The sequence below is a fragment of the Peromyscus californicus genome, unplaced genomic scaffold (assembly GCF_007827085.1).
Source record: "Peromyscus californicus insignis strain IS unplaced genomic scaffold, ASM782708v3 Scaffold_13__1_contigs__length_99412109, whole genome shotgun sequence".
Classification (NCBI taxonomy): domain Eukaryota; kingdom Metazoa; phylum Chordata; class Mammalia; order Rodentia; family Cricetidae; genus Peromyscus; species Peromyscus californicus.
Genome location: NW_026294424.1, coordinates 60,898,782 through 60,918,664, shown reverse-complemented (window position 1 = coordinate 60,918,664; position 19,883 = coordinate 60,898,782). Strand labels below are relative to the sequence as shown.

Here is a 19,883-nt window from a genome sequence, read left to right as displayed (position 1 = left end):
GAACTGGCTTGTATATGTCCCTCAAACCCCCAGATTTCACATTTAGGAGCAGTGTGTTTTGTTTTAAGTCCGTCTTAGTTAAGGTTGCTATTGCTATGATGAAACAGTATGATCAAAAGCAAGTTGGGGAGGAAAGGGTTTACTTGGCTTACACTTCCACATCACTGTTCACCAAAGAAGTCAGGGCAGGAACTCAAATAGAGTGGGAATCTGAAGGCAGGAGCTGATGCAGAGGTCTTGGAAGGTTGCTGCTTACTGGCTTGCTCCCCATGACTTGTTCAGCTGGCCTTCTTATAGAACTCAGGACCACAAGCTCAGGGATGGCCCACCCACAATGGACTGGGCCCTTCCACATCAATCCTAATTAAGAAAATGCCTTTCAGCCTGATCTTATGGAGTCATTTTCTCAGTTGAGGTTCCCTCCTTTCAGATAACTCTAGCTTGTGTCAAGTTGATCTAAGACTAGCCAACACAATGTTAGTTACCTTTCACTAAAATATAAACCAGTGTCAAAATTATACAGTCTATTAAATACATTCAAAATCTGAAGTCTTGGTTTAAAGTTTAAGTCCATATACATCCGTAAATATGAATGCTCTGGATTATTTTGTGTCTAAAGCCACTTTCTAGAAAGTTCCTAATTCTACTGTCACAGAACTGCTCTATGACAGACCCCTGCTCCAAATACAACAGACACTGCCATCACTGTCTACGCTGGAACTCTATCAACAACACAAGCTCAATGTACCCAACATCTGCACACAGTAGGGCTAGTGAAGAACACATCCCGGCCTGCTGTTAGGATGCTTTGAGTTTACAGAAACACTGTGTTCACTTGTAGCACAGTCAGCCCTGCATCCTCACAACTACTGGGGCACAAGTTCCCACGTGGTGGAATTACTGGGAGCTGGGTCCTACCCATGGGTTCTATTTCTCCATCTAATTTGCAATGACTATGGTGCCCGCCACTCCCTTTGCACACGGGGGCTCACTCTCCATGCGTGTCCCCTGCCTATCCTAGGGGTTTCTCCTAAGCCACACAGATTCAAACTATGACTCAATCAAAAAGACTGGAGGCCAGATTTGGGAGGCAGAGGCAGGCAGATTTCCATGAGTACAAGGACATCCTGATCTATATGGTAAGTGCTAGGTCAGCAGAGCTACATGATAGACCCTATCACAAAAACAAGTAAATAAATAAAAGAAAAAGAAAACATACTCCACTGGAAGTTTTACAGACTAATTGAATAATAGTTAAGACATTCCTAGAATAAAAGGAAGGGCTACTCACTCGCAAAGAAGGATCCCATTTTCTAGCCCTGTCCGGAAGTCTTTATCACCAAAACTTCGGCCAGTGACTTGCTGGAAAAGAAGAAAAGGAAACAAGAGTGTAAGTTTTTCTTTTATAACCCGGAAGTTCAATATTTAAAAAAAAAATTCAAGAGCCCTGAAAAACCCATGACATTCCAAGAATGGGAAAATCTGTTAGCCTCGAGTTCCCTTCCCACATGTGGCTTTGCGTGGATCAGGTGAGATAAACTTAAGCCATGAAGTGTCTGTTCTTACTGATAATAGTGCTCCTTTGGGGGTTCAACCACAGTTAAGGCAAGGTCACAGTGCCTCTCTCAACATAGAAAATAACTAACAGCAAATAGGAAGTACTGCCCAAGGACAAAGACCCTGTATGCTAAAGCATTGGAGGTCAGGGAAGGAGAGTCTGTAGACCCTCCCCTCAGGAGACTAACACCGTGACTGGAGATTAATCCCACCATGCATAAATGACAGTACAGGGACATTCATGGTGTCGCTGGCTGCCAGCAACCATTGGCTGGGGCACAAGGTACTCACTGTTTCACTTGTTCATTCTCTACATACAAAGCCCTGACCTGAAATATACCAGGTAGATGTGTCTGTAACGCGCCCTAAGGAAACCTCTAATACGCAACAACAGAAGTATGTCTAAGGAGCCACAGGAAGAAGGAAAATGGAGCCATAAAAAAATATTCCAACAATGAAAAGAGATAGAGGAGGAGGGAGGGGAGGGAAGAGGGTAGAGAACAGATAGAACACACAGGAAGGATGAAGACTCAGCACTATGTCCATAGATAATCACGTTTAAGTGAGAGTGGTCCCAGAGCCCCCAGTTACAACACAGAGGTTGCCAGGCTGATTCAGAAGTTGAGTCAACACTGAGCTACCTCCAAATGCGCTGTTTAAATTAGAAGTTGTGTACTAACAGGAGTCACAGGAAAGCTGGACCAGTCATACTAGTATCGGAGAAAGGAAAGAACAGAAAATAATAGCACGGATGGAGAAAACGCTTTCATAATAAGGGGTCGGTTAATTCACCGACAAAGACATCATAATCTTGAACATTAATGTATTTCATTATATTAAAAAAAAACTTTAAAATACACAAACCAAAGCAGATAGGATTACAAAGAGAGGAAAGACAGATTATAAGTGGAGTCGGAGATTTAAATATTTTTCTTTAATAATAGATAAGACACACAAACAGAAAAAATTAATAATGATATAGAACACATGAATAACACTATGGACCCAACTGGTCGAATTGTTATTTCTAGAATATTCCACCCTTCAACGTTTACCAAGCCAGACCAAATTCTAGGTCATAAAACAATTCTCAATACACTTAAAAGCCTTTATCCCAAGTGTATGCTCTGACCACAAAATAATTAAATTCTAACTTAACAGCAAAGTATCTGTGGAATCTCCCCAAATGTTTTTAAACTAAGGGTATCATAACAAAACATGGACGGAAATACGGAAGCAGGACTGGAGGACACAGACAGTCAAAAGGGAAAGAGGATACAAATTTCCAGACTCAGACGTGGCAAATGACATCACTGCAGGGAATAAAAATACTAAAAGCACGACGAGGGACTATTATAAATAAGTTTGGACCGATAAATTAAGCAGCTTAGATTGTGCTGATACAATCCCTGACGCAAGCACAATTCATCCAACAGAGAAACAAACAACCCCCCCTAAAGAAAACAGCAGGGCTCAAAGGCTCGCTGCTGAACTGCACCTAATAGTTACAGAAGAAACAATCTAATTCAGAACAAACTCATCCCGACAATTTTAAAAAACGTACCTTCATCATGTGTTTACGATGGCTCACATTTTGTATTCTGACTATAAAGATTTCTAATTAACATTCTCTTCATGACGACGTCAGTCATCATTATTAAGATTAACTGCCATTAACAAACGTCCATTTGTAGGGAACTAAGTGTCATGGCTCAGGCCCTTCCAACCTCTACCTGGATGCCAGCTGATTAAGGGTTCTTAGCGATCTTGCCAACAAGGCACTAGCCCTGCCATCATTCCATGACCACTTTCCAAAGACACGAGGAAGCTCAGCCAAGCTCTTAAGAGATCCCGAGTGCAGTGGCGCACACCTTTAATCCTAGAACTTGGGAGGGAGGCAGAGGCAAGTGGATCTCTATGAGTTCAAGGCCAGGCTGGTTCTATACAGTGAGTTCCAGGTTAGCCAGGGCTATGTAGTGAGACCTTGTGTGTGTGCCCTTTGTGTGTGTGTGTGTGTGTGTGTGTGTGTGTGTGTGTGTGTGTGTGAGAGAGAGAGAGAGAGAGAGAGAGAGAGAGAGAGAGAGAGACCGTGTATGTGACCTTGTATGTGTGACCTTATGTGTGTGTGTGAGACCGTGTGTGTGACCTTGTGTGTGTGTGTGTATGTGTGTAAGAGAGAGACTGTGTGTGACCTTGTGTGTGTGAGATCATGTGTGACCTTGTGTGTGTGTGAGAGAGAGAGAGAGACTTTGTGTGTGTATGAGACTGTGTGTGTGTGTGTGTGACCCTGTGTGACCTTGTGTGTGTGTGACTGTGTGTATGTGTGTGAGAGAGAGAGACTCTGTGTGTGTGTGTGTGTGTGTGTGTGTGTGTGTGTGTGTGTGTGTGTGTTTATCTGCCTGAGGTGAGGCCTTAGGTTACAGGGTATCTGTGAAGAAAGCCCAGGCTCAGGAAGATTCAGGACCCAGCAGGGAAGAGCAACAAAATGGTCAAGAGCACTCTTCCCAGTTCCACCCCTACAACTCCTCACCCAGAGAAACTCCATCCTCACCGCTGTCCAGCCCTACCGACAAAGCCGCACCAAACCCTTTCTTCCATATCGAGCGCGCCCCTTAACAACTCTTTATTCTCCCTTTAGAACGTAGACCCATCCTCACTTCCTCCACTGTGCTACCAGTCTCCAAGCCACTGCCCTCCTCCATCCGTCAGACACGTCCAGCCTTTTGACACTGTAACATGCTGCTGCCAACTATGAAGTTCACACTTCAGAACCTCACCGGTAAGTATTTTAAATCCCCGGTAACAGGTTTCTCCGCCGATGCAGTAAGCCAAATCAGGCCGAAGTAATAAGATCAGGTTTAATCTGAGCAAAGCACTCTCAAGTGATCTTGGGGGAAGGAAGGAAGGAAGAGAAATCACATGGCAGGTCTATGGACCGGAGCTTAAATACCCTGGAGGCGTGGTCCTGAGCAGCTCCGGGAAGGAGCCACCACCTGGTGGGCTTTCTGAGGGGCAGGGTTGGGGGGGAGGGCCTGAAGTGGAGCTTCCAACAGAACACTCACAGTCAAGTTTAAAAGAAAGAGAAGTCACAATACAAGACTTTAAGTTGTGGTTTTGTGTTGGGTCACTATTATAACTATCCTAAGCCACACATGGCCCACAGGTCATGGATTGAACATGTCTGATAGAGACTCTGAAAGCTGGCCCAATGGCTTCCACCTGGCCTCCCATCTATTCTCAAGCAGGCACCCCATAATCTCTAAGGTTTATAGATCAAACCACCACCCTTCTCATTGCTTCCACCAGTGACTCTGAACCTCAGGCATCATGGTAGAAGCCAAGTCCCTACAGTTCCCTAATGGTGTTCAACACACACACACACACACACACACACACACACACACACACACACATGAACGCATGCATCGGGTGGGTGCAGATGACAACATGTTAGAATGCCAGAATACATGGACAAAAACTACTGACCGCCACTGTCTTATCAAGGGTGAGCCCCAACACATCTCTCTATTCAAGGGAATCCTCAGAAATTCTTAGGATGGCCATAAGTCATCAGCTATCCCCTGGCTAACCTTCAGGGAACCCCTGCATCAAATCCTCCCTGCTTTATGCTCAGGGTCAATCCACTTTAATTACTAACCACAATATTTGTTGGAGGACCAGGCAGAGGACAAGTCACTGAATACTTAATTTACCAAAACCTGATTTTTCCAGGAAAAGCAAAGTTTTGATCTGCCTCCATAATTAAACAAAAGCAGAAGCCAAGGACATTGTAATGTGTCACCACACTGTTCGGTGCAAGCAATTATTGAGGAAGCTCATCTGTATCCGATTTCCTGTCCATGGAGCTCAAAGGTAATTCTGAATTTGTCTACGCCCCTGGCTCTGCTCTGAATCATTCGAATTCTGAAATATGGAGAAGCCAGACTTCCAAGAGCAAACCACACAGCTCCACGGCAACATTTTTACGATGTGTTTATAATGTAACACGCTGTATATCACAGCCCTACAGTCTGTTAATTGCTTTGTTACCATCGTTATTATGGAGTTGCAATGAACAGCCAAAGGCTGCCAAGAGTTGGTCTTCTAGCCTGATCATTACCATGTATACAAATAGTATTCCAAAAACATTTTCATGAATCTTTTGTAGATTTTTTTAAAGGAAACTACAAACAAACTATGTATGGGTCTAAAGAGCATTTTCAATAAATGTTCACAATTCTTAGTACAATGATATAAGCAGAGGATTTTTTATATGTTATTTTGATTTGAGGGTTTTTTAAAATTACTTTATGTGTATGAATGTTTTGCCTGCACATATGAACATGAACCATGTTAATGCCTGGTGCCTACAGAAGTCAGAAGAGGGTGTCAGATCCCCTAGAGCAGGAGTTACAGATGTTACGTCATCATGTGAGCCACCATGTGGGTGCTGGGAATTCATCCCAGGTCCTCTGCAAGAGCAAGAGGCACTCTTAACCATGAGCCGTCTCTCTGCCCCTGACTTTCTTGTTTGGAGACATGATTTTGCCACATAGCTCTGGCTAGCCAGAAACTCACTATGTAGCCTAGGCTGGCCTCAAGCTTTAAAAGATGGTCCTGCTTCTGCCTTCCAAATTCTGAGATTACAGGAGTGAGTGATCACTCCTGGCCTTCTGAAGAAGAGATTCTGTTTGCTGACAAAATAATGCTCCCTGATTCAAGCGAAACACACATAAGGTTGAGTAGATTTTCACTTAACATTTAAGAGATGTAAAGATTTTCCTCAAGTTCTGTAATAGCAAGTCTTTTTCAAGAGGCTATGATTTCCTCTCATACCTTATTAACGATAAAAACCACACTCCTTCATTCATGGAGAGACTTTACCTCATTATGCCTCCAGCTCTTCTGATCCTACCTGACTTAATTAACTGGAGCATCTCTGCATATTTTGTGCTGAAATTATAAGATAAAGCAGAATAAAATTCTTACTTTTCACCTTTTTTCCTCAGAAATAAACCTCTCATGAGATTGTTAGAAAGTCAAACCCAAGTTTTAAGGGTGTGTTTTGTAAACAAAGATTAATCATATTCACTTAAGGAAGAATTAGCAACCAACCAATCTATTATTTCCTGAATACATGTTTAGCTAGGCCCTGTAGAAGGGATGAGATCAAAATAAGACCCCCTTTCCTCTCTTCCTCTCCCCCCTCTCTTCCCATCTTTCTCTTTCTCTCTCCCCACTCTCTTCCCCCCACCAAATAAAACTCCCCACTGAGCGCTGTCTGCATGGCATCTCTGTCTCTTACCCACCACCCTGGGGCACCTTGGCTCCACTGCCAAGGCCTCTTGTGAGACATTTCGTAAGTGTCCACCTACACAACATTGCTATTGCTTTTTTTAAAATAGTCCTGTGCAGTTATTTTCTTCCCTGATTTTTTTTTTTTTGAGCTGAGGATCGAACCCAGGGCCTTGACTGAGCTAAATCCCCAACCCTTCTTCCCTGATCGTAAGAGAAGTAGTGCTCCCTGGCTCTCTGATGATGCACAAATATTGCCATACTGCCTAATGTAAAGATCTCCCCCCACCCCATGATCTTAATCAATGACTGAGCAGCATGAGCCAACAGCTCCATCCTTCTGAGATCCATTACCTTTCCTATGCGTCCCGGCCACTTTGTTCTCCCGGTTTTCTTTCCGCCTCATTAAATAAATACACCTTTCCACTGCATTAAGGATTTCTACCTCATTAGCTGGAACGTATCAAACAGCCTTTCCCTCTCCTTTCACTTCCCCTTTCTTCTCTTCCTGTGCCCTCCCCATCACATCCCCAGGTAATTCTATCTAGTCCTGTCTTTCATGTCTTATGTATGAGGAGAATTCATGCATTTTTATACATGGTTCTGGTCCCTTTAAGTCCCAAATCAAATATTCAATTTCTCATTAAACATCTCCTCTTGGGTACCTAATATATATATACATACATACATACACACACATATCACATTTGAGGCTGTTACAAAATCTTGATGTCTGTCCACCAATCCAACTCGATCCATCTCTGGTCTTTGCATCCATGAATGGCATCACCTCCTCTAATAATGCAGAGATGAATTCAAACCACCAGAAAGAGCCAAGTAGTCTTTTCAAAATAGATTCCAGACCTGTCTTTTCTGTAAGCAATACAACTGCAGTGTCCACCAACAGGGCCTTCCTCAAATCATCGCCCACGCTGCATCCTGAGATCTTTCTAAAGTCCCACCCAGAACCCCACCTCACACGAGATTAAAGCCTATTATAGAAAAATAAAATAAAAGCTTTTCACATGACGGGTGAGAAAAACGAATCAAGTGACTCATTCAAGGTTATGTGGGCCAGTCAGTCAGCAGCTAGAGTGACAGGTCCCCTTTCATCCAGGCCCCCCCACACTGTATGCACAGTCCTGACGCCTCCCTGACCAGTGAGACTGCTCCACTTTGCTCAATGCTAACAGCTCCTTATATTGATTTGGTTTGGCTTGGCAGAAAAACAGCACAGAAGTCCGAGGCTGAAGTTATTTAATCAGCATTACTAGACCACGATTCCCGCTAGCACAAGCTCTGAGCGCTTCATATGGAGGATAATAAAATGCAATCTGCAAGATCCATTTATATTATCATCGTGTCATCGGAAAACCAGAAGGCGCTGTTTATAGCCACAGATTGACAGAGCCTACAAAAAAAAATCTAATTAAGAATACAGCTGATGTTCTAAAGCACCCTGGGAGCGTCCCGTCCTCTGATCTAACCATTGTATGCTCTGGACCCAGAAAATGGGTCAACGCAGACACGTGTGCGTGGGTTCAGCTGACTGTGTTTGCACATTCTCAAGCTGCCCTTCCCTTTAAGAGAGGTTGACAGAAGCTTGAGAGAAAGATAGACAACACACATAATGAGTTCCACCAAAGCCGAAAGCCTCAGTGACAGATTGAAGGGAAAGAAGATTCCAGAAAGAAACTGGGCCAGGAGGGTGTTGCGAGCTAAGTATACTGTCTCGTGTGAGCTCATGAAGCCATGGTTATTTTTTCCTGGGCATTGTGTGGTTCCTTCAGTAAACATTGCAGTTCTGGGCTAAATTCGGTGAACCTGTCACTTCGTTCTCAGCACAGTGAAGCAGAAAGCCACTGCACTAGGCAGATTTGGGCACAGACTGCAGGGCTGAGGCTTGGGAGCTGAGAGAAGGCATCATTCACTGGAGCCTGCTACAAGGTCTTTAAAAGGAGCCTGTTTTACTCAGTTGTGGGAGGTCAGAAGTCAGGGTGGATGCTGCCCCGAGGGGCATTTCATGTTTATGAAGTGGGTAAAATGCTAGTTCTCTCATGGTTTGGTTTCTCCAACTTCACACTTAAGAGGAAGGAAATCCACAACTAGTGTGCCTAAGGTCAGGGGCTACCATTTGTGTCTGGAAATGCAACTCTGCTGAGGTCAGGGTTTGTGGGTGCTGGGTACAAAATCAGGCCAGGAAGCCGATGAGAGAGTCCCCAAGCATATTGACAGAACTAAAGGAGACCATAAAGAAGCAATCACACAAATCCTGGAGAAAAATTAAAAAGATACATTTTATAAGAAAACCAGACTTGTCAATAGAAAAGAAGTCCTTGTCATGAAGGAAACAGAAAAGGTCGTTATTCATAAATAAGAGTCCTTAAGAGCATCATGGCAAAATGTAATGTGTATCTCCTTGCAAGACAATGGTTGAAAAGAACCCCATGGGTGACATCCGGGGCACAACTTGGGTATTCTGAATATATAGCAGTCATTTAAGGACATCAGTCATCACTGTCCACTCCTGAAGTGATAATGGCTATCTGGGAGGAAGCTCTTCTTTAGGCGTGTGCTCAGATATTTAGAGAAGGAAGGTAGCTGACGCCTGTCCTTTCTTTTGAAACTGCTGGAAAAATACTGAGTGTTTATGGATGTGTATGAACTAAATGCAGAAATGTCAATCACCACTGAGATCTAACAGTTGGCACTCGGGTTTCTAGGAGACTACCAGCTGCAACTCTCCCCTCCCTCCCCTCACGTTCATCTCTCTCTCTCTCTCTCTCTCTCTCTCTCTCTCTCTCTCTCTCTCTCTCTCTCTCTCTCTCTCTCTCCTCCCTTTCTTTCTCCTTCCCTCCTCTCTTCCCTTCCACATATTTTTAAACGTTGACAATGACATGCTGTTTGGGTTCTAGGGTTGAAAATTACTTTAGCAGTACCCAAACCAAGTGGTCATTCAACAACCCATCCAGGGCCTTCTTGATCATCTCCAGGGGTGGTTTCCATGTTTCAGGACAGTCATTTGCCAGCTCACTATTAGTCACCATATTTGTGTCAACTCGCTCACGCCCTCGGTCACAACCCAGAACTGGCCCTGCCAGCCACTGGCATGATGACGACGAGGAGGAAGAAGGGGTCAGCACCTAGGCTTCCTGATGTCGGGCAAAGAACAAGAACTCGAGGCTCTGCCAAGGACACACAGTCCCGTAGCCACTCTAGAGCTCTCCGAAGAAGTGATCAATTTCACTATTTGATATTCTAATAATGGAATAATTTTCAGCCAAGGATCCAAAGCAACCACAGAACTGGTGGACACTGCCAGTACCCGGCACAGAAAACGGCATGAAAGCCAAACTAGAAAACGGCCAGAATTCACCCAAACAAGTTATTGGATTACCAAGTGAAAATAAAACATGGCGGCGGTGGCGGCGGCGGCAGACTCAAAATAAAAGCATAGTAATGAAAGTAGCCTTTTTTATTTCAGGGTGGACTTGAGTAACGAAATGCCTAAGGGCACCTCTGAAGCGACCAACTGAAAATGAGTGAGGCCAGGGAGACAGAGTGACAGGTGAAGTACAGCAAGCAGGAGGGGCTGGCGTTGATCCCTGGCACTCACGTAATAAGCCAGGCCCGGGGGTACATGCCCATAACCTCAGTGCTGAAGAGACAAGACAGTTGGCTCCCTGGAGCGCACCAGCCAGCCAGCCTGACTTAATCAATGAGCCCCAGGTCCCAGTGACAGACTCTGTCTCAAAAAACAAGATGGATGGGCTCCTAGGGAACTAACGCGCAAAGTTCACCTCTGGTCTCCACACACAGGAACACATACACATCACACACATAGGCACATGTCACACACATACACACACACACACACACACACACACACACACACACACACCCACACACACACTGAGGAGACTGATTTTGAGAAAAGTGGGAAGGATTGCAGAAGACGTTTCTAGGGTATAAAGATTCTTTTTTTTTTTTAATTTGGGAAGTCATTACAATAAAGGAAGTCATTCAATCATTAACCAGGCTGTGTATTTGTTTATGTGATTTTTCCACATGTGTGTATTAGTTAATTTTATGCAACAATAATGAAGTGCAAGAGGCAGAACACTTTGTGAAGAAAAGAGGTTGATTTGGGCTCATGGCGCTAAGGAGCTGCTACAGGCCTTCCTATTGGGAGAGTCCTGAGGCAACACAGGGTGACAAGCCATACTGAACTATAGCATCAACTGCTGATTCAGTGGCTGCAATCCATCCATGCCTACCCCACAATGTATTTTAAAGTGAAAATCTGAATACTGGGCAAAGAAACTAATGCACTATTTCGTTTGTGAAATTAATCACACTGTTTTGGAGAGCCTGGCATTTAAGTGGCTCCAGGTGGGCACTTAGGTTGGTGTGACCACAGAGCGCTTTATTCAAATATTCTATTGCTTTATCTTTTGTTTGAATTATACAACTGTCTACTAACACCTAGTCAATATTGCGGAAGAAAGGCCAGAGTCAAGGAAATGGGGCTCTACCCATAATTCCAATGGGCTTCTGGTAAACTCTTCCTTTCTCTAAAATTCCTCTGTACCCGTCACAGACTTTTCTGAGCCCACCACCACCCCAGCCTCTTGCCTTTGAAATGATAGCAATGGCAATGGTATCTTCCACTAAATTAACTCACCGGCCCCTTAGCTCCACGTGTCGTGGTCACAACCACACTGGCTCGTTATACAGATGAGACCCTGGACAAGGGAGGTCCATGGAGGAGACAGTGAGGTTCATTAGCTCCAGTCGCCTTTGCCTAACCATGCAACCTCTTCTGAAAGTCCTACTTCTCTAATGCTTATTAAACCACTGCTGAGAACCCACGGGGTCTATTCATGGCAAGATCTTTCTTCAGATATTTACTCAGTTGTTATCAAGAGCCCAGTGCAAGTGTTATCATTATCCCTGCTGCAGGCTAAAGAAACTGAACTACAGACCATTAAACAAATTGTCTAATTTCCTAGGGCTAGCAGGCGGCAGAGGATAATAGGCAGGGTTGGCTGACTCCTGACCCATGCTCCTAGCCATCAGGCTATGCTGATGAGACTGTTCTTGTCAACTTTTTCCTTCATTACACTGCCTTTTCCTCAAAGTGAGGAGTAGGAAAATAAATCCCTACATTCAGAAACATACTAAAATATGTGAGTTCTTATCATTAATTTCCTCAATATCATAGGGATGAAAAAATAAAAGGCTTTGTGGTATTGCTAGATTTTTAACTCTGCCTTTTAAAAAAAATCGTAACAGGTACCCAATAATCCATCTTGAATAAACCTTTACACAAATTGATCCTGTGTAATGAAAAATAACTAACCATTAATGGAGGGTACAGAGGAAGAGAGGGAAGGTAAGCAAGCTGCTTCTTTAACATTTACAAAACAAGGGAGCTCTCGACTCATCTTTCAATGATTCTGTTGTTATTGTTGTTGTTTTTCTAGACAGGGTATCTCTGTGTAGCCCTGGCTGGCCTGGAACTCTCTCTGTAGCCCAGGCTGGCCTGGAACTTAGAGATCTGCCTGCCTCTGCCTCCCAAGTGCTGGGATTAAAAGTGTGTGCCACCACTCAACAGTTCACTGGTTCTTTAAACCTGCAAATAATGTTATAATGGCAGGAAATCTGTGCTCTTGGCTGCTTTGTGATAAAAACAGCAGATGGTAATCCAAACCCACTGAATCACCATCCAACACTGAGTCTCACTGAGTCAGCAGTGAGGTGTCAGCTGCCCCAGTAAAAAAGCACCCATCTTGGCTTCCACGAAGCCAAGTGAATATAGAGCCACCACTGAATTTGGCTCGCCTTACCTCCATGCCCAATAATGCCCATGCCAAAGAGGAAGGAGGTTCATCTCTAGCACAAAGAACTGTTTGGTCATAATGTAGCATTATGCCACAGCAGTGAAATTAAAGAGGACATAAGCAGACCATGCTTAAGGAACCTAATTGGTAAGGTCTATGTTTAACTGACAAATACTAGGACCTTGTGCCCACACACCACTGTACATTTCACTAGGGGGTAAATTTCTGTTAACAGATTAAAGGGTAAATGGTGTGAAAGGCCTTTTAGTTACAGTTATAAAGGGACACAGTTATAAAGGCACTTGACTCTACAAAGTTGAGCATCCATCATCTGAAATGATGCCAAACCCCAAATTGTTGGTGTACCCAAAGGCACAACGAGAAAGCTTCCAACTTGTTCTCATGTGATGGGTCATAGTCAAAATGTCAGCACACTAAAAATGCTGCATAAAATTACCTTAAAGCTACGTGTAGGTGTGCATAAGACATACATGAATTTCATGTTTAGACTTGGGTCTCACACTAGGTATGCATATACAGGTATTCCAAATCAGAAAAAAGAAATTAGAAGCACTTCTGTCCCAAGCGTTTCAGGCAAGGATGCACAACTTAAGCCAGTCTGAGGGTCAGCCTGGGACCCACGGTGTTCCACCAAACACCAGCTTTCACAGAGGATGGAGGACTCCTCGTGTATAGTAGTTATCAACGAACATGGTATAAATGTCATTTCCACCATGGCTTTATTTAACCTCAGCATAACGCCACTGAGTAAAAAGCAGAGGAAAAAAAGGGGCACAGTCCTCTCCTCAGCCCCATGAGCTGACCCCAGATCCACACAGTAAATTCACCATTTTGTGTTCTTTACATTGCAGGACAAGGAGCTAACTTGTAAGTAATGGTCTGTCTGGTAGTTTCTGAATAACCATGACATTAGCCAGATAATGATTAAAAACAAAGCACATAACCATATGAACATCTAGATGCTTTTGAGCTTAAAAACATATTTCTTCTGTCGCCAATATAGGAGAAACTTATAACAAAGCTAATAATTGTCCCCAATCCATTCTAGGGTACACTGTGTTTGAACTGAGTAATTTGCAGGCAGTTAACCATGTTGTTAAAAAACAGCCGAACATTTAGAGAAAAGGGGCAAACACATCCTACTTCCAAGAAAAATGGGTATAGTGTCCAAACTCTATGCTCTTTATGACACTGCTAGATAGGCATGAGGGACCAGTAAAGTCAGCCTCATGCTGCTGAGTGACACGGGGGGGGGGGGGGGGGTGCGTGCGTGCGTGTGTGTGTGTGTGTGTGTGTGCACATGAGGGAGAGAAGGGTCTGTTCTCTCTTTGGTAAACTGTTCCCTGCTCTCTGTCTCTGGATATGCTATGGTACCCAATGACAAGTCTAAAGCAAGACAGACAGACCCAATATCTGAACGGACGTGGGGTTCACCAAACACACAACTTTTGCCCCGCCCCCCCCACACTCCTGGCACTAGCAGCAGGCACTTGGTGATTCACACTCACTGAGATTCACAGGGCTGACCTCTTGCAGACTATGGGGACTGGGGTGAAAGTGCAAAGGTAATACTGTTCTTCCCATCCTGTCTTAAGACGAATTAAATTATCGTTTCATAGCAACTGGCCTTTACACTGATTCTCCGACTCCTTATGAGAAAAAACTGCTTATAGCAGCATTTCCCAATGTGTGTTTTACAGGATCCCAGGCTCCATGGGACTGAGAGAGATTTGATGTGGAAAAAAAAGGATCCATGGCCAAATAAGTTTGGGGAATGCTCTGTTTAATTTTTCAACTCAGTGCTGACAGCATGTTCATGGGATCTTCCAGTAAAGTAAAAAGCAATGTTTCCCAGTCTGTCAACCCAAGACCCCCCTTTTCAAGGCTAGTCTTTGGGCTGGCTGGGGCTAGTGCTTTGTAGATCTATCTGCCCAGGGACTTCTGGCTTTCGGCACAGCTAATGAACTCACAGCATGATGGGTAAAGAGGCTCCCCCATAAGTGCTGTGGAACCCCTGTTGTCTTGGACACATACGCTATTTGTTTTAAAAGGGAACACGCCATTGCTGAGGTCTGAATGCCCCCCCCCCCAAAGGACATGCTGAAATTGAATTGCTCTTATGAGAGTATTAGGGGGTGGGATCTCTAAGAAGTAATCAGGTTCAGAAGTTTCTTCCATCATGAATGTGTTAGCTACCTGAAAGTGGGCTTCTTGGGAGCCCTGCTCTCTCTCATCCACTCTTCCCATGTCTGCATGTCCTTACATACATTACATACATGCCCTCATGTATGTAACGATACAGCATGGGGTCCCACCAGACACCAGGACCATTCACTTGGACTACCGAGTCTCCAGAACTGTGAGAAATAAAATTCTCTTCTTTACACTTTCCCTAGTTCATGGTCATTCCCAGGCTAGGCATTCTGTCATTAAAGCAGAAAACAGATTAAGACAGTCACCAAGGTTTAAAAATCAAAGAGCGGATACTGAAAACCAAGGTTTGGAGAAGAGTCAACAACTGCCCACAGCTCTGCTTGCCCTGAGCAAATGATCTCAGGCATAAGGGACTTTTGAAAGCTACACTGTGGGCAGGTGTGACAGCTCAACGGTTAAGGCACTTGCCAGCAAACCTTACAACGGGAGTTCAATCCCTGGGACCCACACAGTGAAAGGGAAAGAGCTGTCTTCCTATAAGTGGTCCTCTGACTCCGCACACAGGATGGGGCACAGTCAATAAATAAACTTGAAACACATCCATCTATCCATCCCAGCTGCTGCTGCTGCTGCTGGCGCACGCCTTTAATCCCAGCACTGAGGAGGCAGAGGCAGGCGGAGCTCTGAGTCAGGGGCCAGCCCGGTCTACAGAGTGAGTTCCAGGACAGCCAGGGCTACACAGAGAAACCCTGTCTTGAACCCCGCTCCCCTCATCCAAAAAAAAAAAAAAAAAAAAAAATACATCCCATGTAAGATATTCAGTTTATAGCAAAGTTCAAGAAAGAGAACCACAGATGTTCAAAGGCATCAAACAGGGAAGTGAGACGGGGCATTGAGGAGAGAGGTCTTCCCTAACACGGGGATTTGTGACGGGCGAGGCAGGAAGGGAACACACAAGCCAAGGAACACTCCCTAGATAAAAGCACACAGCGAATCCACGTCATGAAATTCAGATTGCAGACTGCCTAACAACGCTCTCACACACATGCATTTGACTTTGCCATATGAAACGTAATTTAAAAACACAGCTGTCGGATCACTGACATTAGACACAGGTAGGTGAAGTCAATCTGTCTGGTCAGCCTCAAGGAGGACGAACACAAGGTGTTTCTCAGGAATTTGAGTAAGTAATTCTCTAAAAGATGTCCATCAAATGCCAGGTGTAAAAGCCATTACAGCAGTATCCTTACCAGCGTACAGATCCAGGGTAGCTGGGCCTCCCAGAGCCAGCACTCCAGTTCAAAAATAATTCTGGAACTTCGGAGATCCTATTACTACGAGGCAGAAATAGACTTTCAAGTGCTTGCTTTGAAATATCAAGCATTGTTCCACCCAGCTTTTTCCACCCTCCTAGAACATTTATTAAAAACCAATGTAGGGTGAGTCAGCTTCTGAAAGCTTTACTGTGGATGCAGGGTAGCCTCATATCCCCACAAAAGGGGCAGGCACAGTCATGGCAACTTTGTAAATGATACACAAGTGTTTATTAAGAAAGAACCGGAATGAGGAGATGATGATTCAGTGATTAAAGTACTAGCTGCACCAGCATAAGGACCCGAGGTATGACCCTCAGCACCCTCGTGAAAGCTGAGTACGGTGGTATGCATCTGTAACCACGCACTGGGACAGAAACACACAGAGCCCTAGAGCTCATAGGCCAGCCAGTCTAACTGAAACTAGGGCTCCAGATTCACTGAGAGACCTCGTCTCAATAAATAAGGTAGAGATCAATTGAGGGAGTTAGTGGACATCCACCTCTGGTCTCCACACATACACATGTGGTGATATTTTTGTGTGTGCTCTAACAAATAAAACTTGCCTGGATTTCAGAGCGCAGAGCTAGCCACTAGAGGCCAGGCAGTGGCGGCACACACCTTTCATCCCCGCACTTGGAATCGCATGCCTTTGATCCCAGTACTTGGGAGGCACACACCTTTCATCCCAGCACTTGGGAGGAGGAAACAGGAAGTGATAAGGCAGGGGGGAGAGAGGAGCTTGGCCCCTTTCAGTCTGAGGATTCAGAAGAGGTAAGAAGCCTCTCTAGTGGCTGCTCCTTTACTTCTCCGATCTTTCAGCATTTACCCCGATATCTGACTCCAGGTCTTTATTATAAAGCCCAATTAGAATTTGTACGACAGACACGTGAGTGTACCTGCACACTTACATGCACACACTCACATTCAACACACACAGAAGGTACTGCATGTGCTGGGGATAAGGTTCAACAGCAGAGAGAGCTTCCTGAGCATGCATTAGGTGCTGGGTTCTATCCCCAGCATTGTAACCAAATAAATAGTACATAAATAAAATCATACATAACTACACATAACTATAAATGTTACATAAAACATAGATAAAATTCTATGTGCACAAATTAAGTGCTAGCCTACTTGTTTCTGTTAGCATGGTTGCCGAGCATACGTAAGCACTTGGGTTTGATTCTCCCCAAAAGTACTGAAGATGGAGTTAACCCACAATAGAGAAAAATGCACTCACCAGTCGGATTTAAGATCTATCGCTGCTGCACAACTTCTGTTGTTTCCCACATAATGACTACTTCGATTATTTTAGCAACCTAACCCCCAAACTGAATTCTTTTCTGCCTCTATGTCATATGTTGCCTTGGAAAGCTGGGCACCGTCAGACAAATACAGTTCTCTGAGTGCTGGGAGTCCCCAGGTCTTCACAGGCCTCCGCACCCCCTTTGCCACCTCCACATCTGAATCGGCTCTCTTCCTGAATGAGGCCTTCCAACCCAGGGTCTCGTCCTGCACCCTTGGCCACCCCTCTCTGTGCTGCTGGCCACGCCAGGGAATCCTTGCTCCTACTTGTTCGAAAAGCAGCGTTGATTCAGACATTTTTCTAATGTCTCCCACTCTCCACAGCTCAAGCTGCAACGTTTAGACTGCCTAGCAGATTGAGAAATCTGCGGTGTGAGTCTACATCTTTTATGAGTTCGCCACACAGATGTGTGCCTCTGCTTCACGCATGCCATTTGTCACATCAGGAATGTCTTTGCTCTTTATTTATCTCCAACTCCATATTCAAGTCTCGAGATACAAGTACCGTAATATTTTTCTACGGCACATATTATCTAGTCTCTCCGCCTCCTGGCAGGCCAAATTAACTGTCCCTCCCAGAGCATCCATTGTCTCTCACACGTGAAATAAGGTAGTTCTTATAGTTAGGAGACTTGGGCTTGACTCCTACTATTAGAGTTTGGGAGAACCGTCAACTGCTTCTGTGTCGAAAGTTTGATCACAACGCAATGTTCAGAAGCAGGGCTTTGGGAAAGTGATGAGATCTTGAGGACTCTGACCTCATCAATGTATTAATGGCAGTGATGGCATTGTATTATGGCATTGTTGGGAAGTGATGAGACTGGAAGATGAAGCCCAGTTGCAGGAGATGGTCACTTTGGGGTGTGGGGCTGAAGGAATGTCTTGTCCCGGCTCCCTTCCTCACTTTCTCTGCTTCGTAGCTACAATGAGATGATCCTCCTCCACGCTCTTCTGCTATGATGTTTCTGCCTTGCCACAAAGCAACAAGCCCTGGTGCCAGCCAACAATGCTATTTCCACCCTTAGTTTATCTCAGGTACTTTCCCTAGTGATGAAAAGCTAACATGGACATGTCCATTAATCAGAAGAAATGAACTTATCTCCCAATGACTATATGATTTGGGGTAAATACATCTGTGATGTAGTTCTGTCTTTACCTGCTAAATGGAGTGTGGGGGCAGGGAATCATAGTATTGACCTCACAGGAAAAAAAAAAAAAGTCAAGATTATGTATCTGGGTGCTAACTGAAACTGTACATGGCCAAAAGTATAATTTTTGAAAAGGTAATTTGAATTATTGCTACTATTTGTCTTTCTGTCCCTCTGCCCTGGAGTAGATTGATTTATTCATCAATTATTTACTGTACATATTATTGATATCCCTGGCATTGTTCTAGACACCAGGGATGTGGTCCCTGAACCTGCGCCATGACATCTAGTAGCTAAGACAGATAATAGTATAGAGCATTAGACAGTGATGAGAGCTATAAATAAATCAAGAGCTGGGCAGAGAATGGTAGAGTGGACCTCCGTTTGGGGTGTTTTATATTGGAACAGCTAGTCTAAGGAGTGATAGGCAATCAGAGACCCGGGTGAACACAAGAAGCAAGCACTCCCTTGTATGGGAAGAACATTCTGAGCAGAGACATGCAAATTCAGTGCCCATAGGTGGGTGTGATCATAGAGTGTCTGGAAAAGCAAAAGGCCAGGGTGGCTGGAATGGAGCCAGTGCCAATTGCCAATCAATACCTAGCCAAGGTCAGAGAGGCAAATGAGGTGTGAATGGGTCCCAATATGCACTCTGGACTTTTCTTAAGCTGTTCAAAGCCATTGAGAAACGAGTTTTGAACAGAGAAGGATATGGTTTGATTAGCCGCATTTAAAAAAAAAAAATGAGTCTAGCCAATATATAGAGAATCGACTTGCAAGAAGGAGGAGAGAAATACTAGAGAGAGAAAAACCAGGAAGGACACAGAGTGTTGACTAGGGGAAAAGATGGTAACTTAGACTACAGGGGAAACAGACGGTCAATGAAATGCAAGTACATACACAGGTTTATTCTGAAGCTAGAGGCTAAAGTGTTTTCATGTGGACTGGCCTGATGTGAGACATTAACGAGGAGAAGCACTCTTGTGTTTTCCTATTGAGGGACAGGTACAAGCTTGTACAATCTATTAATGGAGAAGGCTTCAAGAGGAACAAATTCAGAAGGACATATTTAGCCATATTTCTTCCTATCAAGGCTTGATAACGCCAAAGACACATCTCTATGGCAACACTGAGCACTGGATGCACTCATTAGCACAGGAAGGGGCGGAGCTGAACATGGACACCTGAATGTGATCACCACTAGGTGAAACTATTCACACAATGGCTAAGGACTGAACTTTGGG

At 44.3% G+C, this 19,883-nt stretch overlaps 1 protein-coding gene across 7 annotated transcripts in view; it reads right to left on the bottom strand.

Moving 5' to 3' along the window:
- The window catches only part of Limch1 (LIM and calponin homology domains 1), a 321,480-nt gene that overhangs the window by 190,830 nt on the left and 110,767 nt on the right, over positions 1-19,883 (bottom strand). For all 7 annotated transcript variants that reach the window (XM_052735049.1, XM_052735052.1, XM_052735045.1 and 4 more), the window contains exon 2: positions 1,292-1,362. In XM_052735049.1, coding sequence (XP_052591009.1) covers positions 1,292-1,362 — 71 coding nt within the window. The remainder of the gene's footprint in view (positions 1-1,291; positions 1,363-19,883) is intronic.